This window comes from Choloepus didactylus, chromosome 3 (genome assembly GCF_015220235.1).
Source record: "Choloepus didactylus isolate mChoDid1 chromosome 3, mChoDid1.pri, whole genome shotgun sequence".
NCBI lineage: Eukaryota > Metazoa > Chordata > Mammalia > Pilosa > Megalonychidae > Choloepus > Choloepus didactylus.
This window is the reverse complement of record NC_051309.1, coordinates 85,945,266-85,972,660: the sequence shown is the minus strand read 5'-3', so window position 1 is coordinate 85,972,660 and position 27,395 is coordinate 85,945,266. Positions and strand designations below refer to the sequence as shown.

General features: G+C 37.4%; 1 protein-coding gene across 5 annotated transcripts in view; it reads right to left on the bottom strand.

Moving 5' to 3' along the window:
* CFAP299 (cilia and flagella associated protein 299) overlaps positions 1-26,242 on the bottom strand; it is a 767,377-nt gene extending 741,135 nt beyond the window's left edge. For all 5 annotated transcript variants that reach the window (XR_005215897.1, XR_005215898.1, XM_037830080.1 and 2 more), the window contains exon 1: positions 26,128-26,242. Coding sequence is in view for 3 of the 5 variants with exons in the window: in XM_037830080.1 (XP_037686008.1) it covers positions 26,128-26,238 (111 nt within the window). In the remaining 2 variants the exon portion in view is untranslated. The remainder of the gene's footprint in view (positions 1-26,127) is intronic.
* Between the last annotated feature and the right edge of the window lie 1,153 nt (positions 26,243-27,395).

The window sequence follows — 27,395 nt, the reverse complement described above, 5'->3', positions numbered from 1 at the left end:
CAATTTCTACCTTATGTTCACCCAGTGTTTTCTTTATATCCTTCATCTCTTTTGCCATATGTCCTGAAATCACTGATTTTGTTTTTGATTTGATTTAGCATATTTCTTTGAAAATCTTTGACTGTTTCATTAAAGTGAAACAATATCTCAACTGCATCTTAATTGAGGTGTAAGTTTGTTCCTTTGACTGGGACATATCTTCACTTTTCCTATTGTAAGTTGTAGTTTTCTGTTGTCTAAGCATCTGGTTTCCTTGTTTACCCCAATCAGATTTTCCTGGACTGGAATGGATTCAGGTCTCAGAATGGGTTTATATTAAGGGTGTATCTTAGAAGAATGACAGGCTTTTCTGTGAGGTCTCTAGCTTCTGTGCTTTTCCTAACCTGCCCAGCAGGTGGTGCATGTCAGCCTGTTGCTCCCAACCAGTGTAAGGAGGTGTGGCCCCTTTAGTTTCTGTTTTGGCTGTTTTCCCCTGAGGTCTGGGGTCTGGAGTCTGAGAGAAGGGGAGGCAAGCCCTAGAGCTGGACCCCACCTCCTTCCTCAGGAAAGATACATTCCCTAGGGAGTTATCTTCCGGATTTGAACTGGTGCTTCTGTTATCTCCATTCTTGTCTGGGTCAGAACATTGCAAACTGAAAATGGCTGAGGCTCTCTCCACTGAACCACTCAAGTTGAGAAAGAGAGAAAGGGAAAGAAAGCCCCCTTTCAGAGCCAGTTCCTGGTCCCCCAGTTTTGCCTGTGGGTCAGAGAGAGCCCTTGGTCTTTCTAGCTCTTTTAGGTCAGTCATCTCTAAAAGTGTCTGTCTGCTTGTCAGGGGTTTTGTCTATGTTTGTAGCTTATATTCAGCAGTCCACATTTGTTAATTAAAACCCCAGTTGGAGCTGAGCTGAGCTATATTTTCTGGTTCTGGGAATGCTGGTTTCTCCTACAGCAAGGTCTTGCAGCTCAGCCTGCTGTGGAGGGAGGGGCCTCCAGGTGCAGGTCCACAGTTTTTACTTACAGATTTTATGCTGCAATCTCAGACATTCCACCCAATCTAGGTTGGTGGACAATGTGTGGACAGTCACAGTTGTCCCTCAGCAGATGTTCCAGATTTACTAGTTGTTCCTGGTTATTAATTATTCCAGGGGACTAACTAAATTCCACTCCTCTCTATGCCACCATCTTACCCCTCCTCTGATGTTTTTAATCACTGACAGAGAAAAACTTCCAACCAAGATTTCTATAACTGGCAAAACTGTCCTTCAAAAATTAGGGAGAGTTTAAAATATTTTCAGAAAAACAGACACTGAGAGTTTGTGAATAAGAGACCTGCTCTACAAGAAATACTAAAGGGGACACTAAGGCAGACAGGAAAAGGCAGGAGAGAAAGGTTTGAAGAAGAGTGTAGAAATAGATTATCAGTAAGGGTAAAGAGAGAGAAAAAATACAAATAAAGTAATAAAGGACATATAAAATCCAAAAGACAAAATGATAGATGGTAGCACAATATTGTAAGTACACTGAACAAAGCTGAATGTGATTAGGGTTGGAAGAGGAAAGCTAGAGGCATGTATGACACCAGAAGGAAACCTAGAATGTAAGGACTGGGACTGTATAACTTAGCAAAATCTAGAGTGGACAATGATGGTGAATAAATGTACAAATGTAAGAATGTTTTTACATGAAGGAGAACAAATGAATGTCAACATTACAAGGTGTTGAAAATGGGATGGTGAATGGAAAAATACAATCAATGCAAATTAGAGTCTATAACTAGTAGACAACAGTAACATTGTAATATACGTCCATAAAATGCAACAAAGACAATATACAAAAGCTATTGTCATAGAGGAGATATAAGGAAGGGATATGGGATTCTTGCATTAATTGTTGTTGTTACTCCTTTTTATTTTATTTTTTTATTTTTTATTCATCCTTTTTTTCCTCTTATTCTTTCTTTGCAGAAGAAATGGAAATGTCTTCATATAGATTGTGGTGGTGAATGCATAACCATGTGATTATATGAGGAACCATAGATTGTTTACTTAAGATGGACTTTATGGTGTGTGAATAAAACTGTTTAAAAATAAACAGAAAGATACAAGTGCTGGAGAAAATTGGAGAGAGGGATGTACCTATTTACTGTTGGTAGGGAAGTAGAAAGGTGCAGCCCACCTGGAGGGCAGTGTAGTGGTTCCATAAGAGGCCAAGTAGAGGGTTGCCATATGATCCTAAAACCCCGTGATTAGGTATATACTTGGAAGAACTGAAAACAGGGATACAAATGGACATTGGCACACTGGTATTTATGGCAGCAGTATTCATGATTTGCAGTGGAGGGAAGTGGCCTAAAGATACATCAACTGATGAACGGAAGGATAAGCTGTGGTATATGCATACCATGGAATATTAAATGGCTTTAAGAAGGAATTAAGTTGTGAGGCATGCAACTAGATGAATGAACCTTGATGAGAGTATGTTGAGTGAAATAAGCCAAAACAAAAAGACTAACATTATACTGCCTCACTAATATGGACTAAATATAATGTGCAAATTCTGAGAACTGAATTCAAGAGCATAGGTTACCAGGGGAAGGCTTATTGTAAAGGTTCCTAGATAGTAAGCTCTTATAGTAGTCACATCTATTCCTGAGTTGTTATGGTTATTTCTAAATTCTGAGATGCTGGGCTATTTGTGTATAACCTGGTCATTCCCTGGAACTTTGGGTATCTGTTTGACACCTGAGACTCAGAGCTAGAGTTCTGCAGCTATGAAAGTTAATATTACCCCATACAGGAAATATTAAAAGAGCTGAAAAAGAGATCAGTCCTCAATTAAAGATATGAATGAAGCTGACCCGATCAGGACTAATGCAAATCAGACTAAAGGGTAAAGGAAGATATTGACCATGTTTTAAAACTTCAACTTCTGTGTGAGACCAAAGGAAGAGATGTTTATTTGGTACAAAATTTATATCTTCTGTAACACACTGTTTAATTTAACTTCTATGGTCAGTTTATTTGAACACCATAATTACATGGAACTTGGAAGAGGGAGTGAGATCTTGTTGGTTTTTACAGATTAGTATGATGCCCTGATTCATCCCAGAGTAATTTTGGCACAGAATAAAAAATATCTGCAAAGTCCCCTTTAGGCACTGGGAAAAATGTGTAAATATTAAGCTTCCCCACCTGGGGAGTTCCTGATATTCTTGCAAGCATTGGGAACTACCAATTTAATAGGCCAAGCCCTCCATCTTGGGGCTTGTCCTTATGAAATGTATTCGTGCATAGGAGAAGCTAAGCCTACTTATAATTATGCCTAGGAGTTACCACCAGAGAACGTCTTTTGTTGCTCAGATGTGGCCTTTCTCTAAGCAGGTAAACTCACTGCCCTCCCCAACATGGGACATGACTCACAGGGATGTAAAACTCCCTGGCAATGTGTGACATGACTCCTGGGGATGATCCTGGCCCTGGCACCTAAAGAAAGCCTTCTTGGACCAAAAGGAGAAAGAGAAATGAGACAAAATAGAGTTTCATGTCTGAGAGATTTCAAATAGAGTTGAGAGGTCATTCTGGAAATTATTCTTATGCATTATATATATATATCCCATTATAGTTTTTAATGTATTGGTATAGCTAGAAGAAAATACCTGAAACTGTTGAGCTGTAATCCAGTAGACTTGATTCTTGAAGATGATTATGTAACTATACAGCTTTTAAGGTGTGACAGTGTAACTGAGAAAATCTTGTGACTGATACTCCCTTTATCCAGTATATGGACAGATGAATAAGAAAACAAAGACAAAAAATAAATAAATTCTAAGAGGGGTAAAGGAGTATGGGTGTTCTTTTTTATTTTTATTTTTATCCTTATTTTTATTTATTTTTTGGAGTAATGACAATGTTCAAAAATTGATTGTGGTGATGAATACACAACTATATGATGATACTGTGAACCACTGATTGTACACTTTGGATGTTTATCTGGTATGTGAATACATCTCAATAAAATTGCATTAAAAAAAGAAAAAAATTAATATGTACTGTTCTCAAAAGTGGCTATGCAATCTACGTTTCCACCAATAATACAAGAAAGTGTTTTTTCTTATACTTTCACTTAAATTTGATATTATCACTTCAAATTTTACCTATTTGATGGGTTAAAAATTATTAATGTTTAAAATTGCATTTATCTGGTTAAGGGTAAATTTGATAATTTTCATGTTGATTATTTTTAGTTCCCATATAAGAATTGCCTGTTTGTATCCTTTCTTCATTTTCTATTGGATTTTATGGGGGTTTTTTAATTGATTTGTAGGGCTTTATTATAGATAGTAATTTGATTATACATTTTGAAAATATTTATTATCAGGCAGTTGCTTGTATTTTGATTTTATTTTGGTATATTTTGTAATACAGAGTTTAAAATTTTTGGCAAGAACGTAGTATCAAAACTTACGGAATTTTGTTTAAATAATATGAAGGAAAAATTCACTTTAATGCATTTAGAAGAAAAAGAAAGTTTGAAAAGAAACAGCTAATCAATCATTCAACTAAAGGAGTTGAAGAATGAATAGCAAATAAACCCAAAGTATGTAGAAGGAAATAATTAATAAAAACAAAAATGAATAAACTATAAATTAAAACAGACAAATCAAGTAAGCTTTAATTGCTTTATAAAAACCACGAGCTTATTCCTTAAAACAAACAAACAGTAAAATAGCATTTGGCAAGACCAATGGTGGAAAAGAAAGAGTACCCAAAAAATCAATTTTGGATATGAAAAATGGGACATAACAACAGATACAGAGGACATTAAAAATAATAAAAGAAAGCTATATACAAGTTTACACTAATAAATTTGGAAAATCCACATGGAAATACATGAAGCATTTTCTCAAGTTATTATTTTAGAAAAGATCTGTAGGTTGTAAGCTTTATGAGTCCTTGATTTAAAAAGCAGAAGTCTTTATTTTTCTCTCTCATTTGAATGATAGTTTATCTAGCTTACTAGTCAGAATACAGCAGGAAACAGATGGTACATTCAAATGAGTTAATTGAGGGAAATTAAATTGCTGAGTTAATTTACAAAGGGATTGACAGGGTTAAGAGAAATCCCTGAGGGATAAAGAAGAACTGGGAGCTGCAGGAGCATAAAGCCATTAACAGGACCAGTCTTTTCAGCGTAAGAGGAGGGAGCAGTTACTGGAACCTGGAGAGAGAGCTATAGCTGCGGGACAGGGTTGCCTGTTGTGACCTTTGATAGAGGAAAGCATCCATTAGTAACTTGCAGCACCGCAGAGAAGAAACCTGAGGAATAAATGTCCAACCCTGTCTCTCCTGGCTTCTAATTTCTTTTCGTTATCCCAACTGGCCAAAGGGAAAGGGAGCCTGGTTGAAGCAGACAACAGAAGTCACCCTCTGTGGGCTCGGAACAAAGAGCAGAGTAGGATAGAACACAGATCTGGAAGGCCAAATAGAAAATATACAATACAGGCAGGGGGGGAAATTTAGGTTCAAAATATAATTTCCTCAGAAGTGTAAAGATGTTACTATATTGTCTCCTAGGAATCAGTACTAGCAATACAAAGTCTAGGATCAATCCATTTCTCATCTATAGGTAAGTTATCACTCTGAATTATTTTTAAACTACCATTTTATTTTCAGAGTTCTGAAATTCCACCACTATCTGCCTAGGTATGGATCTTTTTTATTCATCCTGCCAGACAGTTAATAAGCACTTACAATCTTGTACTTATCTCCAATGCAGAGAAATGTCTTTTTATATGTCCTCCTCTTCACCTTCTGTATTCTTTCCTTTTGGTATGTCTATTACATGAATGTTTGAGCTTCCTGGAATTATACTTTTATATTTTCTTTCACATCATTCTTTCATATTTTCTTCCCCTGTTCTTTTGCTCTGCATTCTGGGAAATTTTATCAACTTTTAACTTTCAGATCATTAGTTTGTCCTATGGAGATGTTCATTCTTACTTAACATTTTTTAAAATATCTTCAATTATGTTTTTAATTTCCAAGAATTCTTTCTTGCTCTTTCAGTGCTCCCATTTCATACCAGCCTATTATTTTGTGTATGGATTTAATAAATATTAAGATCTCTCTGAGGTGGAAAATTCAAATTCATTTAAATTTCTCTCTGGCTTTTGAATGATTTATTTTTTCTGAAGTCAGTTGTTATCTGTATTCATTTTGGTCCTTTTCTTTCCTGCTGTTTTGTTTCCACAAAATATGGAGATGCAAAATTTGAATGGAGGACTGGGTTATTGGTGTAGTCATTAGAATGGATTCCCTCTGCAGTTGTACAGGTCTGTCTCCCAATTGTACTGTCCTTCAATTAGACAATTGTGAAAGTTCTAAGTAAAAAAAGCACAATGTGGCACTTAACAGACACTACTTGAGGATATGTGGACATGAAGAAAGAAAGAAGGTGGGTTGGGGGACACTCTACCCTCCCCAACCCAATTGCCAAAATAGGAAGGGATTGACATAATATGTGTAATTCTTTCCAGATTTTTTCTCCACCCTCAGATCTATTGCAGCTTCTAGAACTATTCCATTACTTCAAGTAGCTGATGATCTCTCAGACCCCTTTATTCCCTCCAGGAATCCTCATTAGGCATGTAGTTAATTTTCTTTAGAGAACAGTTCTCTGGTTTATCCTTGGGATAAACACTGTCTCTGGTCTAGCTATTTAGAATTTACCTCTTTAATCAATCACAGTCTCTCTCCTGCTCTTTTGTTATTATTGAGTCTAACTTGAGTTTTCTCAAAGTCAATTTTTACCTTTCCAGTACTGTTCTTCATTGTTCATTTTGGGCTATGGTTTCTTCTATATTGTCAATCTGATTCTATCTGCTTTCTAACTTATCATAAATATGCAGTTTCTGGTCCACTACAGTCCTATCCTTTCTTGTTTTCTAGTGCAATTACTGACTTACTCTTTTTTTATATACAAGCATAGAATAATAGGCATCTAGATAGGAAAGAAGAAAACGAGGGAGGGAGGATGAGAGTGAGGGAGAGAGACTAACCTAAGTAAACCATGGTATGCGAATACTATGGATTCAGTGTGGCAATTTTAAATAGGAAGACCTATGTAGAATGACATTGAGGGTGTCCAAGACATGGTATAGAATTTATTTAAAGTTACAGAAATATATAGATATTACCTTTCATGTAGAAAACAACAACAAAACAATAATATACATTTCTGAAGAATATTCTCACATTTATGCAAATACATAGAATAAAGATTACAATGATACTTATAAACACATGACAGCAGCTCCCTCTGGGAAGGAGAAAGATAATGAAGATTTGGTAAGGAATTCTCAATAAGTGGACTTTAGATCGATCTGTAACATTTTTATTTATTGTAAGAATGTGTGTATTATTTTGTCACTTAAATTATTTCATTTTGCTTTTGTAAATGTAGTTGTGAAGAATAAGAAAGTATCAGCTCTTAAAAGTAGTTTAATTCATATGCAGTATAGAATTAACAACAGGTCTTTTAAACATTCTTTTCATCACTCTTTCACTCATTCATCTCTCACTGACCAAACATCATTTTTAGTAAAATAAGGTCAAGATTGTAACCCTGTTCACTAAGAAAACAAAGAAACAACTTATTTTTCCCCAAGAAAGATTTGGGGAATGGGGTATATTACTATTATAAGTAAGGAATAAAGAATAATTATTTTAAAAACTGGAAAAATACCAGGGAAAAAGGACAATGAAGTTAAAGGGAAATTTTACTTCATTGAGCTGGAGAAAATAAGGCAAATGTGAAAGAGCCAGATTCATTCATTCATTCATTTGGTTAAATTTTATTTAGCATGGACCAGATACTGTGCTAGATCCTGGAAGAAAAACGGTTTGCAAATATAAACATGGTAGTGCTATAAAGGAAAGGAACAGAGTTCTATGAGAATATTGGGGGAAATGAACTAAGGTGGGGATTGTAATGGACCTAGGAAGTGGCACTTGACCTGATGTATCAAGGGAAAATAAGATTTACGTTAAAGAAGAGATAAAGGGGCATATGAGCAGCATATATTCATGTCCATCACAGTCTACACCATGCATTGTTTAAAGCTACTTCATACATATTTGAAGAGCAGCTCCTCAAGAATTTCCTTTGTACTCTTTTTCTGGGGGATATTTAGAAGAGGAAGGGTATTGCAATGAACTACAGACCTGGCTATTACAGCTCGCCTCAGGACCTCTACAAATCCTCCCACTTCCACTATATATTCTAGATTCTCCTCACCCTCAGCTAATACCTCTGTTGGCCTTTGTTGCTTATTCGTGGTGTGACCCAGACCTTCATTCCTGAGGGGTCTGAACTCCTGGTCACTGTGCCCTTTACAACTCTTGGTTGCTGCAGTTGTCCATTTACTACTACAAATGAAAAAGAGTGAGCCAAGAGGCATCGCAGAGAATCACTTGCATGCCAAACACATCCCTTCATAACCCATTGTCTAATAGTAGCCTTAACCCTTCCTAACAATCAGGGTCAATTAACCCTGCCAAGATGGTGACTTAACTTCTTGCCTCCTGATTGCCAGAGATAAGGAATCTGAAGAGTTCATGCAACAGCCATAGTTTATAGTTCAATGGGACTCTTACCAAGTCACTTGATGAAAGTGTTCCACCCTGAGCGCCAGGTCTTTTACTTTTGCAAAGCCTACTGGTAGGAAAGAAAGCTCAAATTTCCCACATGGGTCATTGGGAGAAATGGTAAGTGTGGTCACTTCTTTTTCATTTAGTTCATAGACCAAGAGAACATAGGACAATGAAAAGAACTTTGATTCAAGGTATGCATTACATCCTGGAAGATGGCACTTCATAGTTTTAAAGTATCACATCCAAACTGATTCTTATCAGGTACTGACTTCCATAGCTCCTTTGCTCTAAAGTGGACCCCCTGTTCTGACACAAAAAAAGATAAATCTATTCCTGTAATATAAGTCTAATCCTGTCAGAATAAATTGATGGCCCTTCCAGGGTAGAGGGACCAAATGTGATCAATTTACCACCAAGCATTTGGCTGATTACCTTGAGAAATGTTGCCATATCAAAGGCATTGGTCTTGGTCACAGATAGAGTTGACATTCAGAGGTAACAGTAACTAAATCAGCCCTGGTAAGTTGGAGCCCAAACTGTTGGGCCAATGCATAGCTTCCATCTCTGCCATTGTAGTCACTACTTCTATGGGCCCATCATGCCAACACTGAGGTGGCCAATGACAGAGCTTGGCTGACCAAAATGACTGGCCAGTTCATTTTGTCTACTTAGATGTATAGTGTCCCTTCTATGCTAGATACCTAGCCACATATGCCTCTGCCATTTTCCACTTCCCATGTACCCTTTTATGTTATATCTTTGTCCACTTCTCTGTCCACACGAAGTAGATAACCTTTGGAAGGATGTTCCCTCACCAGTCTTTGAAGGCCTCACATGAGCGACGTTGTAGTGTAGCTTCTATCCATTTTCAGCCTGCACCCACAAGCCAACTGGCTCATTCATAAACTGAATGTGGACTTTTTCCTCTTCCATCATCTGGTCAAAAAGGATTCTTCTATACACACATAGGTATGAGCTGAGAGAAAGATGCATATCCAGTAGTGGTGGAAAACTTGGAATCTAGGCTGCTGTTCATGACCACTTTGTTCCTGCTTATGACTGAATACAACATTTCCATTTTAAAATGAATTTTTTCTGGGCCTGACCGATGTTTTGATTTCATATATCTGAAAGTATTTAGATTATGATAAGCAATTCTGAATGCATGGTCCCTTGGTGTTTCCATGGTGCATTAGTCAGGGTTTTCCAGATGATATGTGTATGTGTGTGTGTGTAAATGTTAAGAGATTTATTATAGGAATTACAATTGGCTCACATGATGGTGTGGATTTCCAAGTCCAAATTCTGTAGAGCAGGCCACAAGTTGGAAAGTCATAGGAGAAGCTGGCTAAAGTAGAAGCAGAAATTCTTCCTTCTGACTTCTGAAATCCTGTGTTCTGGCTTTAAGACCTCCAACCAACTGGATGAAGAGACTCCCCTTATTGCTGAGGGCAATCTCTTTTGTTGATTGTAGATGCAATCAGCCTTAGATGTAATCAAATGACTAATGATTTAAATCCATCACAAAATACTCTCACAGTAACAATCAGGCCAGTGTTTGCTTGACCAAATTAGAAATTTGAATACCTAGGATAGATTTGTCAGCTAATTATTTATAAGCTTTCAAGTGTTGCTGAGGATTTTTATTACTATATCATACAAGTTTAAAGATTTAGCTTAGAGTTGAAGTTTGGTCAGTAGTTTTTAAAAAACTTTCATTTTAAAATAAAACTCAGATATAACCCACATAAAACAGACACAGAGATAAATGAATAAGATGAATACCCTCATAACCAGCACCTAGATCAAGAAATTAAACTTTGCTTCCTATCTCAGGAGTTGCTCTGTGTCCCTTCCTAATCACCATCCTGTCTCTTCCTCTAAAATCAACCACTTTCCTGACTTTTACAGAAATCCTTTTTTTCTTTTTTAACTTATCTCCTCCCTCCCTCCATGCCTTTCTTGTCCATTTCCTATCCAATTAAGAACCTGAGAAGTATGAGGTTAGAGTTTCCCACAGTCCAGTTTCAGCTGAATTCATGCTCATGGTGCAGTTTAATGTGGTCCTCTGTCTTCTAAATTTCCTGCAAATTAGCAACTGGATACAGAGATTTGACCTACCACTTTTATCAAGATTATAGGTGGTATTTTGTTTCTTCATGAACTAAAGCCTGGTTGTCTCTCTTTTTATGGTATTAGCATTGTTCTGGTTTGCTAATGTTGCCTTTTCACAAAATACCAGAAATGGATCAGCTTTTATAAAGGTGGTTTATTTGGTTACAAAGTTACAGTCTTAAGGCCATAAAGTTTCCAAGATAAGGCATCAACAATTGGGTACGTTCATTGGAGGATGACCAATGGCATCTGGAAAACCTTTGTTAGCCAGGAAGGCATGTGACTGACATCTGATCCAGAGTTCTGGTTTCAAAATGGCTTTCTCCCAGGATGTTCCTCTCTAGGCTGCAGTTCCTCAAAAATGTCACTCCTAGTTGCTCTTGGGGCATTTGTCCTCTCTTAGCTTCTCCAGAACAAAAGTCTGCTTTCAAAGGCTGTCTCTAAAATGTCTCTGTAAGCTGCAGCTCCTCTCTCAGCTCCTCCACATTCTTCAAAGTGTCCCTCTTGGCTGTAGCAAGCTCCCTCTTTCTGTCTGAGCTTATATAGGGCTCCAGTGAACTAATCAAGGCCCACACTGAATGCGCAGGGCCATGCCTCCATGGAAATTATCTAACCAGTGTTATCACCTACAGTTGGGTGGGTCACATCTCCATGGAAACATTCAATCAAAGAATTACAATCTAATCGACACTAATATGTCTGCCCACACAAGATTGCATCAAAGACAATGATTTTGGGGGACATAATACATCCAAACTGGCACAAGCATCAATGGAGGCTCAACTCTACCAACTTCACATTCATATCACTCTAGTCATTTTTGTTGTCTGAAGCTCATACTCTAACACATCATCACTTTGGAAGGGCCTATGATAAAAATGGGAACTTGCATGTTGATAAAAAATTGTGCCTTTTATATCTGAACTTAGATTTGCTGGATATAAAATACTTGGCTCACATTTTCTTTCCTTGAATAAGTGATGTCATTTTGTTAGGGCTTTTAAGCATTGCTGTTAAAAAGTCTGATGATAACTTCATTTGATTTATGTGATAAGTCACTTATTATCTATACCCAGATGTCTGTTGGGAATTGAATCGTGTCCCCACAAAAGACATGCTCAAGTCCCAATCCCTAGCCCTGTGGATGTGAACCCATTTGTAAACATGACCTCTGAAGATGTTTTTAGTTAAGGTGTAGACAAACTGATTGAGCATGGGCACTAATCCAATAAGCAAAACAAATTGGGCACAGATGTAGAAGCCAGAAGGAGAGAGAAATACCCTAAGACAGAGGCAGAGATGCAGTCACAATCCAAGGAACTCCAAGCATTGCCAACAAGCCAACACCAGGATGTTATAGACTCCAGGAGAAAGTGAGGCCAAAATTTGTGAGACAATAAATTTCTGGTATTTAAGCTAACAAGTTTGTGGTATATATCATACCAACCCTTGCAAACTAATGCACTATTCAAAAGGCTTTGTCTTTTTCTTTAAAGTCCATATACTTTTACTAGAATATTTCTTGGCATTGGTCATACTGGGTCAACATTCTCATGAACAAAGTGTGTTCATCAAATATGTAGTTTCAAATTTCTTTTGTTGTTTCCTTCCAAAGTTTTCTTGGATTATAGTTTTTTAAATTATTTGTTCTGTTCCCTTGCTCTGATTTACTTTTTCAAGGACTATTATCTCTGCGTTAGATCTCCTTTCTATCTTCAGTAATCGTCAGTTTTTCTTGAATGTTTTTCTTTCTCTTCATTTCCTTTTGGTTTTTTAAAATGTTTCTCCTTCTTAGCTTCTATTTCTTTAAGACATTATTTCTTGTGTTTATTTGTTCTTGTGTTTCTTCTAGCTTACTTTTTATTTCTGAAGTTGTGTTTTCAATTGTTCCTAATTCTTCCCTGAGTTCTGTCACCTTCTGAATTATTTCATATATATTTATATGTATATAATTTTTAATATCTATTAGTTTGTATTCAAATAGAAGAACACAGTTATACTCCATTCTGTAAGCATGTCTTTATGATATGCTTTCATTATACATAAGGATGTTACTTCATTTCTTATTCTCTTTTTCTTATAATTTTGAATGCTTTGACTTTAATATTTTTCTATAGTTCAATTTCAGTATTCCTGAATTTTTAAAAGTGGTGGCTCACAGAAGTTTCCTCTTATTTTGTTTTCATAGTATTCAAAAATATGGCACTTGCTTTCTGAGATTTCCTCCTTTTTCATCTCCTTCACTTTTAGCTATATCTTCTCTTTCAAATTTCATATCTGCTCATTTTTTTATTCCACTGCTAATCATTTCACAGCATAGGACACTGCCCAAAACTGAGTCATGGAAGGTAACTTTAAGAGGTTAAAGGGGGTGGGGCAAGATGGCAGCATAGAGAGGTGTGGAATTCAGTTAGTCCTCTAGAGCAGCTAGTAAATAACCAGGAACAATTAGTAAATAATCTGGAACAACTGTTGGGAGACATCCATGAATGGGCACACATAGTATACCAGCCTAGAATGGGTGGAACAGCTGATATTGCAGCCCAGAATCAAAAGTAAAGGAAATCATAAGAGGAGCTGTTGCCCCTCTCCCCTGGGCACAGCAGGCCAAGCTGAAACACTTCTCTATGGAAAAAAGACAAGTTACAGGGAAAGTAACTCAACCAAACTGCAGTTTTAATTAGAAAATTTAGACTACTGAATACAAGCTACAAGCCCAAATAATCCTGGTCAAAGCAGGAAAGGAAACAGGCTTGTTCTAGTTTGCTAATGCTGCCAGAATGCAAAACACCAGAGATGGATTGGCTTTTATACAAGGGGGTTTATTTGGTTACATACTTACCATCTTAAGGCCATAAAGTGGCCAAGGTAACACATTAACAATCAGGTAACTTCACTGGAGAATGCTCAATGGTGTCTGGGGAACCTCTGTTAGCTGGGAAGCCACATGCTGGCTTCTGCTCCAAAGTTCTGGTTTCAAAATGGCTTTCACCTAGGATGTTCCTCTCTAGGCTGCAGTTCCTCAAAAATGTCACTCTTTTGCACTTGGGATATCTGTCCTCTCTCAGCTTCTCTGGAGCACGAGTCTGCTTTCAACAGCCATCTTCAAACTGTGCTTTCTTCAAAGTGTCCCTCTTGGCTGTAGCTCCTCTTCAAAAGACCACTCACAGCTGCACTGTGTTCCCTCTGTTTGTCAGCCCATTTATATGGCTCCACTGCTCATGGCCCACCCTGAATGTGTGGGGCCACACCTCCTGGGAAATTATCTCATCAGAGTTATCACCCACAGCTGGGTGGGGCACATTCCATGGAAACACTCAAAGAATTACAATCTAATCAACACTGGTAACATCTGCCCACACAAGATTACATCAAAGATAATGGCATTTGGGTGACACAATATATTCAAACTGGCACAAGGTTCCTTCCAGCAAAGAGGAGGCAGGGCTGATGAAAAAAGATTATATAAATGAATAAAAACAGAGGCTTTGGAGATGGCTGAGCTCAAAATACTAGAAAATAGCTGTGTCCCAAGAACAGAGGGACAGAGAACCAGGTACAAACACCAGCTGACCAGCAAAACTGAGGGGCTGGGGACTGGCTCTGAAAATGGGCTTTTCCTCTTTTCCTTTTTTTTCTCTCACTCTAAGTAGCCTGTTGGAGAAAGCCTCAGGCATTTTCAATTGTCAATGCTGACCCAGGCAAGGGTGGAGTTAACAGAGTCAAAAACAAAGGAAGAATTCAAGTTAGAAGATAACTCCCTAAAGGGTGTATTTTCCCTAAGAAAAGGTGGGGGGACCAGCTCAAGTAGCTGCCTTCCCTCAGAGAATTCAGACCCCAAGGCCTGGGGAAAAACAAACAAACAAACCAGAAACAACTTAAGCTTGGCTTCTGACACCCTCCACCCCTGGCCAGGACAAGGTCCCCTGAGAATTAAAGGGACCACCTCTTTACACCAGTGGGAGCTGTGGACTGACAAACACCACCTTCTGGACAGGATAGGAAAAGCACTGAGCCTAGAGGCCTCTCAGGAAAGTCTGTCAATCTTCTAGGACTCACAGTCAGGGAAATCTGATACTGAATACAGTCTCCTCCAGACCTGAGCCTCTCTGGTCTGGGAAAATCTGAGTGGTGTAACCAAGGAAACCAGATGCCTAGACAACAGAAAATGACAAATCACACCAGGAAAAATGAAGATGGCCCAGTCAAAGGGAAAAACTTACACTTCAACTGAGATACAGGAATTGAAACAACTAATTAAAGACCATCAAACATATGCAAAATCAATTTAAAAATCAAATCAATGAGTTGAGGGAAGATATGGCAAAAGAGAAGAAGGATATAAAGAAGATATTGGGTGAACATAAGGAAGAACTTGAAAGTTTAAAAAAAAAAAACAATTGGCATAACTTAAGGGAATGAAAGGCACAAGACAAGAGATGAAAGACTCAGGAACTGGAGAACAGGTCATCTGAAATCCTGCACACAGAAGAGCAGACAGGGTAAAGAATGGAAAAATATGAGCAGTGTCTCAGGGAATTGAATGACAACATGGAGCACATGAATGTAAGTGTCATGGGTATCCCAGAAGGAGAAGAGAAGGAAAAGGAGCAGAAGCAATAATGGAGAAAATAATCACTGCAAATTTCCCATTTCTTATGAAAGACATAAAATTACAAATCCAAGAAGCAAACAGAATAGATCTGAATAGACCTATGCCAAGACACTTAATTATCACATTATCAGATGTCAAACGCAAAGAGAGAATGCTGGAAGCAACAAGAGAAAAGCATTCCATCACATACAAGGGAAGCGCCATAAGACTATGTGCAGATTTCTTAGTAGAAACCCTGGAGGTGAGAAGGCAGTGGTACGATTATTTAAGATACTCAAACAGAGAAAACACCAACCAAGAATTCTATATCCAGCAAAACTGTCCTTCAAATATGAGGGAAAGTTTAAAATATTCTCAAACAGACAATGAGAGAGTTTGTAAACAAGATACCTGCTCTACAGGAAAAGCTAAAGGGAGCACTACAGACAGATAGGAAAAGACAGGAGAAAGAGGTTTGGAGCACAAATTTGGGTGATGGTGGCACAATAATGTAAGTACACTGAACAAAGCTGACTGTGAGTACAGTTGAAAGAGGAAGGTAGGCACATGTAGGACACCAGAAGGAAAGATAGAAGATAAATACTGGGACTGTATAACTTAGTGAAACCTAGAGTGGTCAATGCTTGTGATAAAATGTACAAATATGTTTTTACATGAGGGAGAACAAATGATTTTCAACTTTGCAAGGTGTTATAAAGAGAGTGGTATTGGGGGAAAATACAATCAATGATAGAATCTATAGTTAATAGTAACTTAAAATCTGCTTCCTTTAATAGTAACAAAGGCAATACACCAAAGCTAAATGCCTATAAGAGGGGGATATAAGGGAGGGGTATGGGATTCTTGGCAGTGGTGGTGTTGTCTTTTTTATTGTATTTTATTTTAATTTTACCTTTTGTTGTTTTTATTTGTCATTTCTTTTCCTTCTTTTTCTTTTCTCTTTCTACTTTTTTGCCTCTTCCTCTTTCTTTGTGGAAGAAATGGACATATCTTTATATAGATGGTGGTGAATGCATAACTACATGATTATACAGGGAACCATTGTTTACTTAGGATGGAATATATGGTACCTGAATAAAACCATCAAAAAATAAACAGTGCTGGAGAAAATGTGGAGAAAGGGATATACCTAACCACCATCAGTGGGGAAGTAGAATGGTGCAGCCCATCTGGAGGGCAGTGTGGTGGTTCCACAGGAAGCTAAGCATGGGGTTGCCATATGTTCCTGCAACCTGGTTACTGGGTATTTACTTGGAAGAATTGAAAAGAGGGACACCAATGGACATTTGCACAGTGGGGTTTGTGGTGTCAGTATTCATGATTTTCAGTGGATGGAGGTGGCCTAGGTGTACATCAACTGGTAAACAGAATGGCAAACTGTGGTGCATACATACAATGGAGTATTAAACTGATACAAGGAGGAGTGAAGTTGTAAGGTGAATGGACATGGAAGACAGTAAGTTGGGTGAAATAAACCAGAAATGAAAAGAAAAATATTATAATGTCTCACTAATATGGACTAACTGTAATGTGCAACTCTGAGACCTGACCCTGAAAGCACAGGTTATCAAGGGAAGGCTTATTGTAAAGGTTCCTAGATTGTAAGTTCTCACAGCAGTTACATCTATTTCTGAGTTGTAATGGCTTTTTCTAAATTCTGAGATGCTGAGCTCTTTGTGTATAATCTGGTTGGTCCCTGGAACTTTGGGTGTCTATGTGACACCTGAGACTAAGGGCCAGAGTCCAACAGCTATGAATGTCAGCATTACCCCATATAGAAAATGTTAAGGGGTCTGAAAAGGAGATCAGATTTCAATTAGAGCTGTTTTTAAAATGGACTTGGTTAGGACTAAGGTAAATCAGACTAAAGCGTAAAGGATGATATTGATGGTATTTTTAAAACTTCAACTTCTGTGTGAGACCACAGGAAGAGATGTTTATTGGGTACAAAATCTATATTGTTTGTAACACACTATATGATTTAACTTATATGGTCAGTTTATTCAAACAACATAATTACATGAAATGCTGAATAGGGAGTGAAATCTGGTTGGTTTGTACAGGCTAGTGTAAAGCCCCAGTACATCCCAGGATAATCTGGGCAGGGAATAAAAATGTATTTATAAAGCCCCTTGAGGGACTTTGGGAAAATGTGGAAATATTAAATTTCCCCACGTGGGGAATTAATGATATTCTCACAAGCACTGGGGACTACCAATCTGGAAGGATGAGCCCTCGATCTGGAGGCTTGCCCTTATGAAATTTATTGCTGCAAAGAAGAGGCTAAGCCTACTTAAAATAGTCCCTAAGAGTCACCCCTACAGGACCTCTTTTGTTACTCAGATGTGGCCTCTCTCTCTAAGCCAACTCTGCAGGTAAACTCAATGCATTCCTCCCTACATGGGTCATGACAACCAGGGGTGTAAATCTCCCTGGCAACATGGGATATGGCTTGCAGGGTTGAGCTAGGCCCTGGCATCATGAGATTGGGAAAGCCTTCTTGGAAAAAAAGGGAGAAGAGAAATAAAACAAAATAAAGTTTTAGTGGCTGAGAGATCTCAAATAGAGTCGAGAGGTCACTCTGGGGGTTATTCTTATGCATTATATAGATATCCCTTTTCAATTTTTAGTGTATTGGAACAGCTGGAGGGAAATGTCTGAAACTGTTGAACTGCAACCCAGTAGCCTTTACTCTTGAAGACAACTGTGTAACTATATAGCTTACACTGTGTGACTGTGTGATTGTGAAAATTTTGTGGCTCCCACTCCCTTTACACAGTGTATAGACAGATGAATAGAAAAATGAGGACAAAAAGTAAATGAATAATAGGAAGGGATGTGGGTATGAGATGTTTTGGGTGTTCTTTTTTACTTTAATTTTAAGTCTTATTCTTTTTTGTGTGTGGTAATGAAAATGTTCAAAAATTGATTGTGGTGATGGATGCACAACTATATAATGGTACTGTGAACAACTGATTGTACACCATGGATGACTGTATGGTATGTGAATATAGCTCAATAAAACTGAATTTAAAAAAAAAAAAGATTGACTACAAAAAAAAAAAAAGTTTACAGAGGCTTGAATGCTCCAGCTCCTTCAGAACTTTTGCACTCACCTCTCCAAGTTTCAGCTGCTCTTCCCAAATTGGGCCTTTGCACTTTCATATGAACACCTGCTCTCTTTGGGGATTTTTCTGTTCTTTGGTATTTTTGTTGCCCCATTGTTTTGCTTTGCTTTCTCCCACACAGATGCTGATACCCTGTAGGTTTTGTGAATTTTGGAGGTTTGTCCCCGTCTTATTTTATTTGGGCGTACACGAGAAGAGCTTTCACCTAGTTTTGTGAAATGTTGTTCAGGGGGGGTTTGGTTTTGCTATCCAGCTATTTCTTGCCTCTGGCACCCTATTCTTTTGTTTTGTTTTGTTTTTCCTACCTCTCTCACCTCTCCTTCTCATTCTCCTTTGTGAGCACCTCTTCCACTTCCATGCCTTAACTAATAGGCGTCCTTCAGCATTTTATCCTAAGCCTCTCTTTGAGTCTTACTCTACACATTCTCCTTGGGAATTCTCCAAGACTCCACTCTTGTCTCCTCCCACCAGTAGTTATTGAGATCAATATGAATAAAAGTTGAGTGGATCATACTATTAACATACAGAATATAAGTTTTAGTGAATTGTTTGACAGACAACCGAGACACTGAGAAGGGTATTAGGCTCAAAATATGTTAATTCCATAACTATAATACAGTTTTAGAAGTACTGGGGATGCACAATTCTTGCTTCAGTTTCACCCCTGATCATCAGAATTCACTTCTGTGAGGAAACTAGATATTTTTACTTAGGCAGAAAATTTGCTTAATTACAAATAAAGGACACTCCTTAAAACTGAGAGCACTTAATGTATGCTAAAACTGGTTTCTATTGAACAAACAAAAGACTGCAGCTGATACTAAAATATATTAATGAAGATCTCTCATAGGGGACAGTATTTACTCTGTTGCCTTGATGCAATAAATAATGAAAAATCACAATGGTTGTTTGTTAGTTGGCTTATTGTATAATCATGGTAAGTTATGTTTTAGATTTTTCCTAGATTCTCACTCAACCAATGCCTGTCAAGTAATTTAAAGGTATATCCCAAATGCTTAATTTGTATGATTTATTTATTTCTATTTTCTAAATAATTGGATAATAATTCTCTAAGTAAATCTTTTATATTGCTAATTTCTGTAAATAGTTTAGTCACGATCAGGACACATCAGTTGGAAATTTTTAAATAATTCTAAGAACAACTCTTGATCCTTTACCTGAGAAAATCAATCCACTTAGGATTTTTACTTCTCTAGAGGTCATAGGCAGCTATTGCAATGAAGGGACTGTGCTTATTTAACATGGTGCAATTACCAAGAACAAGCCTGGAAAATCATAGTACAATAATTTTGCCACTGCTTTCTTTATTGATTTAGGGGATGGGTTTACTTAGGTTAGATGTAACTAACTTCCAGAACTAACACTGTTATTTGGGTTAGCAGAGATAAATGGAATTGTTGATACTGGGGAACATTCATTTCATGGGAATCTAGTAAAATGAGCCAAACACAATGGGCATGGAAGGAAAATCTCCTTACCCTCTTTAACTGTCTTATACTTCTCCAACTCTTCAAACAGCTGGTTTCAGTCATGATTTTTTTCCCCACTCTTTTCTTCATTCCTCATCAAGTATCACATAAAAGGTATTCTGATTATTATAGTCATATACTACTTGTGAGCTTAGAGTGGTCTGGGGTGTTCAATGATAATGTATAGGCCAGGGTGTTGGCAGGAAGTAAATAGCAAACAGAAGGGATTATTAAAGAGAATAAAAACACTGTTCACAAGGCATTTGACAAAATCCAGCATCCTTTCTTGATAAAACTCAGGAAAATAGGAATAGAAGAAAACTTCCTTAACATTACAAAGGGCTTATGTTTTCGCGTCCTAGGCAACTCCAGCAAATACCATGAAATTGGCTGGCTTAAACAATGGGAATTTATTAGTTTATATTTTTGAGGCCACAAAAATTTCTAAATCAAGGCATCATCTAGGCAATGTTTTCTTCCTGAAGACCAGCTGCTTAATCCTTGGCTCTTCTGCCTCATGGCAATGCACTTGTTGATGAATCCTGGTCTCTCCCTTCTCTTCCAGGTTTCATTGTTTCAGGTTCTTGCTTCCATGCTGCATTAATTCCATTTATAAAGGACTCCAGTAATAGGATTAAGACCTATCCTGAATGAAGGGTCATACCTTAACTGAAGCAGTCTCATCAAAAGGTCCTACTTACAATGGGTTTTCACCCACAGGAATGGATCAGAGTTAAGGACATGTTTTTGTGGGGTAGCTTCCAAACCACCACAGCATATATGAAACGTCAACTGCCAACAAAATACACAATGGTGAAAGACTGAAAGCTTTACTTCTAAAATCAGGAACAAGACTTGGATGCCCTTTGTCACCACTGTTATTTACCAATGTACTGGGAGTTTTAGCCAGAGCAGTTAGGCAAGAAAAAGAAATACAAGGAATCCAAATTGGAAAGGAAAAAGTAAAACTCTCCCTACTTGCAGACAACATGATCCTATATAGAGAGAAATCTACAACAAATTTATTAGAGCTAGTAAATGAATTCAACAAATTGGCAGATAATGAGATCAGCATGCAAAAAAATAGTAGTGTCTCCATACGCTAGTAATGAACAATTAGAATAGGAAATCAAGAAAAATATCCATTCACAATAGCAACTAAAAGAAAAAAAAAACTAGAAATAAATTTAACCAAGGATGTAAAGAACTTGTACATGGAAAACTGCAAAATTTTGCTGAAAGAACTCAAAGAAGATCTAAATAAATGGAAGGACATTACATGATCATCGATTGGAAGACTCATTATTGTTAAGGTGTCAATTCCACCCAAGGCAATTTAAAGATTCAATGCAATCCTGATCAAAATTCCAATAGTCTTCTTTCAGAAATAAAAAAAGTCAATCACCAAATTTATATGGAAGGGTTATGTGGCCCCAAATAGCCAAAAATATCTTGAAAAAAAAGAACGAAGTTGGAGGACCCACACTTCCTGACTTTAAAAGTTATTATAAAGTTACACTGGTCAAAACAGCATGGTACTGGTGCAAGGATAGCTAAATAGACCAGTGAGATAGAATTGAGAGTTCAGAAATAGGCCTCACATCTATAGCCAATTGATTTTTGACAAGGGTGCCAAGTTCACTCATCCGGGAGAGAATAATCTCTTCAATAAATGGTACTTGGAGAGCTGGATATCCATATGCCAAAAAAAAAAAAAAAAAGAAAGAAAGAAAGAGGACCCTTATCTCACACAACATAAGAAACTCAAAGTGGATTGAAGACCTAAATATAAGAACCTAAACTACAAAACTCCTAGAAGAAAACGTACAGAAGTATCTTCAGGACATCATATTAGGCAACTGTGTCTTAGACTTTACACCCAAAGCATAAGCAACAAAAGAAAATATAGATAAATGGGACCTCATAAAAATTTAAAACTTTGTGCATCAAGGGACTTTATCATGAAAATTAAAAGACAACCTACTCAATGGGAGAAAATATTTGGAAACCATGTATCTGTAAGGGTTTAGACAGAGAATATATAAAGAAATCCTACATCTCAACAATAAAAAGACAAAAAAAACTCAATTAAAAATAGGCAAAAGACTTGAACAGACATTTCTCCAAAGAGGATATACAAAAGGCTAAAAAGCACATGAAAATATGTTCAACATCACTAGCTATTAAGGAAATGCAAATCAAAACCACAATGAGATAACATTTTGCACCCACTAGAATGTCTACCATTCAAAAAAAAAAAGAGAAAATTACACGTGTTGGAGAGGATGTGGAGAAACAGGAACACTCACACTCATTGCTGGTGGGAAAGTAAAATGGTGTAGTCACTGTGGAAGACAGTCTGGTAGTTCCTCAGGAGGCTAAGTATAAAATGACCATATGATCTGGCAATCCCACTATTAGGTATATACCGAAAAGAACTGAAAGCAGGGACTCGAACAGATACTTGCACACCTTTGTTCATAGCAGCATTATTCACAATTGTCAAAAGATGGAAGCAACCAAAATGTCCTTTAACTGATGAATGGATAAACAAAATGTATAGACATAAAGTAGAATATTATTCAGCATTAAAAAGAAATGATGTTCTGATTCATGTGGCAACATGAATGAACCTTGAAGACACCATGTTGACTGAAATAAGCCAGACATAAAAGGACAAATATTGTACAATTTCACTGATATGAAGTAATTAGAATAAACAAACTCACAGAGTCAGAATCTGCAATATAGGTTACCAGGGGCTCGGTTGGCAGTAGGGAATGGGAGTTAATGCTTAAATTGTACAGAATTTTTATTGGGGTTGATTGTAAAGTTTTGTTAATGGATGGTGGTGATGGTAGCACAACACTGTTAATGCAATTAACAGCACTGAATTATACATGTGAATGTAGTTAAAAGGGGAAATTTTAAGTGATATATACATATATAAAACTACAATAAAAATCAAAGGAAAAAATATAAGACTATTCAACACAATGAACCCTATTGTAAACAATGGACTATAATTAATAGCAAAATTATAAAAACATTCTATCATGAATTATAATAAATATACCTCACTAATGCAAGGTATTAGGTAATAGGAACTCTGTATTTTATATATTTTATGCATGATATTTCTGTAAACCTCCAATTTCTCTAACAAAAAAAATCATTACTTAATAAAATATATAGTTCTATTTACAGAGATAAAAGCAGGATTAACTTAAAACAACAGGGGAGAGTGAAGCATCCATGGGCTAGCAATAATGGGAAGCCATTAACACCACTAGGCCTAAAGGGGATAGAGGAAAAACCACTTCTGGTAGATGTGCTGCCAGAACTTGGAAAGATTGCTTTAGCTGTGAAATGAGAAGTTGGCAAAACTTGGGAAATGCAGCCACTTCCAAAGCACAATCAACAGGGAGTAAATACTCTGACCTCTCTCTTCCAGCTCTCTGATCTCCTGCTGGTGTCTCCTATTTTGCCAAAATCAACCCAAAACCAAAGGGACCTGATTAATGGTAACCACAAAGGTTACCATTCCAGGGGCACAGAATGGGATGAAGGAGAGTGGAGAATAAAACTGGGATAGATAATATGGCTGTTTTGTATGTGAGTTATTGATAATAACTTATTATGGAAATTAATTTAAAACTTTCTGCAACAGAGTAACATACTAGCCAATCAAATTGTACCTGGACGGTATATTATAAAATGTTTGCTGATTAAATGAATCTAAAGTCAAGTCTGGAACTGATTTTTAAATTCTTAGCAATTAAGGCTGTATTTAGCACAGAGGCTCTGGGTAAAGGATTATTCAATAAAGATGTGGTAGATGAATACATGGATGCATGGATGGAAGAATGAATATATAGATTACTTATAGAATTTTACAGATGTAAAGAATTTGACAAGGGTGCCAAGTCCAGCCCCCTAATTTTGTAGGTGAAGATAATGGAGTTTCAAATTGATTGAAAATGCAATATTGCAGACTTAGAATCCAAATATCACAACTCTGGGCTCTTGCAACTACAAAATGCTACTTCTCATTTGGCACTTAAAATATGCTCCAATCAAAGCAATCCATTTCAGATGCCCAAAAGAGAAAAACAAAATGAGCAAGGACTAGTAATTTTGGGTAGTTACTTGTCTCCGTTTGACAATTAACTCGCAGCCACAGAAAGTATTTGAGAATATTGTTATCTGGAGACTAATGGCACTTCTAAATTTTTCATTACGCAAACCAATAATATATAGACTTGCCTTAATATCATTATTCAACTAAATCTTATTTTTATGAAAGTACAGTAAGAATAAGTTTAACCAATGCCAGATTTTAAAGTAAATTTTTCTTTATCCTTCCCCAAATACAGTTATCATGTTCCATTTTGGAGACCTTTAAAGTTCTAATTGATAAACACAAAGTACTAATTTCTCACACTTAATTAACATTAATGTTTTTAGTTCCCCACCTTAAAAAAGCTGAAACTTTTCTCATTGATACTAGTCTTAAGGTTGGCAACAAGTGCTACATCTACTAAAAAGATGATTTTATTCTATCCAGATGTTTACTGGCTATATTTCATCTGTGTTTATTTAAACATTCAATTACTCGGATGCAAACTTTTTTTTCCAAGCATTGCCTTCCTTCCTGCCCCCCCCATTTCAGTGATTTCTTTGAAAGGCATAAAATTCATTTTCATAATTTTATATGTATTATCTGTATAAAATATTAGAAAGCTTATTTTTGTACCTGGGAGATATGCCAGAAAGATCACCAAGATTTTTTTAACAGATAATTCCAGAAAGATCAAATTACTGGCACAAAAGCACAAAATTTGTTTGTGGCAGAGATAGACGTAGAATTTGATTTTTCCATTTCCTTGAAATTATTTTCTTACTTAGCATATGAATATGTTTTGGAAGAGAAGCACTTTCCAAACCTCAAAATCCATAACTGAAGCTAAACCTTACTGTAAGTAAATATCTGGAGTCCAAAAATTTCAATCCATTAAAATGCAGATTTACGTTATTGCCTTTAGTAGGTTAGGGGATGGGGTGGGGGCTGCAGGATCCAAATCATTCTCCTACTCGGATGCGATTTGGCGCCACATGGTGTCGCTTGCCCTCTCTGTGCCCTACAAAGGCAGCGGAGGGTTCTGGGTTCCTTGGCTTGGCTGGGTCGTCCGGGAGAGCTGAATCTCCAGCTCAGTGGTGACCATTTAGAATGCCTGATTGGGAAGTCTTGTATGGGATATAGAGACCAACCGTCCAAATCCCTGCTTCCCAAGATGAGTCTCCTACCATTTTCCCGTTCATACCTGTTCGCTTCACAGAGAACTTTATATCATCTCCCCACCTCACGCACTTTTGAGAAGGGGGTAGGGAGGTGGACGGTTGTAGGGCAGAAGAGAGGAGCCAATCCCGTTCTGTTCGATTTCGCTGTATTACAGGATTTTTTTTTAATTGTATTTTTCCTATTAACGTTATGTATGATCAACTTGATAAACCTGAGTCAGGACGATGCCTGTATAACTATCTGTAATCTGTACCACTAATTAATAGACTTCTTTCTAAATCAACTAGTGGGGGGAGAAAGTTTTGAGGCCTGTATGCCAAAATTACCGCCAAATATTGCATTGGTGCTGCCACTTTCCCTGAAGGATACTGCCCTTTGATATAGCCTTTTAATACAAATTGGCAAAGGAAAGCGAAACGGGAGTCAGTGCTGAATTATACCCCATCGGAGAAATCTCAGCAGGCCTCCGAGCCCAGTAACCGTCTTCACAGAAGAACGAGTTTGGAAGGAGAATGAGTTGGGAGTGGGAAGACGAGGCAAAGATACAGAAATTCAAGTCTCCTCAGTGTGTGTGTGTATGTGTGTGTATGCGCCTGTGTTTTTGCGCTGGGTGACTCCAGGGGCGCGGACTGTGGTCCGGACCCGGGAGGCGCGGAGTAGGGAGTGCACCGCGATTCAATTCCCCAGTCTTTCGAGTGCCGCGGTCTCGGGACCGCGGAGCCTAATAACTCGTGCTGTCAACCGCCAGGGGGCGGACGCCCCACGACTTGGGGACTCGATGAGGGACCGAAGGACCTGAAGGCACACTGCGGCCGCGGAGGCGCGTAGTGGAAGCCGCCCTTACCTCCAGATAGTATAAGTCCACAGTAGTGATCTGCGAGTCGAGAAAATCTTCATAGGTGTTGAACTGAGTGACTATATTGTCCAAGGAGGTCAGGCCTTCCTCTTGATCCATTGTAGTTGTCTGGGACGCAGCGGTCCTAGCAACAGAGGCTCAAGGACGCGGTCAGAAGGCTCCACCCACTTCGTTCCTGCCAATCAGTTGGGGGCCAGTAGCGCTTTGGAAGTTAACCCTGCGGGTTTTTGTTACTGAGTTTCAGGCTTCTGCCTAACTTGGGACATGCTGCCAAATTAATCACTTCACGTTCTTTAGTGGATTGTGTGGAGCAACGGGGCAAGTTGCAATCCAAAGTTAAAAATTATGTACTGCGAGGGTATTTAGAAAAAGTATTATGGACCAGCGTTCTAAATCGCCCTCTAAAACAGTGTTATGCAGGACAAAAATACAAAGGTCGGTTCTCAGGCAACTGGAGGTCCATTTTTGCAAGAATAGTGTATCAAAGCAGAGGTCTATAAAAATGGTTTTGTGACCAAGGTCAATAACAAAATACATTAACGAATTTGTTAAATTATTTTTTAAATGCTAACTTAAAGGCAAATTATTGCTAATGATTGGGTATGAGGAAAAAATCTCAGAATTTATGAATTTCCCAAAGGAAAGATGCCAACGAAAACATATTTAAAAGACCTCTTTTGGCCCAAGGTACTTGCGTTCTAATTTGTTTTTTGTTTTGTATTGTTTTTTGTTTTTTTGGTTTTACTTTTTAAATTTCAGTGAGCATGCAATGAAAATCTTGCCTTGTTGAAGCTGCCTTTTAAAGGGTGAAATATATGTGGAAACTTAAAAAGAAAAGGGTTTTAATAAAGATATTATTTTTGTGTTCCTTTAAAACAAGGCTTTGCACTTTTAAAACATGGATTTAAATAACCCAACATGGCAGCCGGCAAAACTTTTCAGAACCCATTTCTGAACTTTAACATTTTACAAATCATCCTTGGAAATTAACACCAACATGGCACCATGCTTGTGGTGATTGCTCTGTAAGAATTTATTGAATTGATTTAGATTTTCACATCTATGCTAAAAAAAAAAAAAAATTAATGAACACCTATGGTGAGATACTTCACTTTCAGTTTGCTTTCTTTCCCAATTTAAAACGGTCATCTCAAAAATTAGGATGTCACGAACGTGCAAATTTTAAGTGATATAGAAAACAATCTCTATGACACTAATAACTTGTTTTTTAGATAATGAGTATATTTGGAAATGTA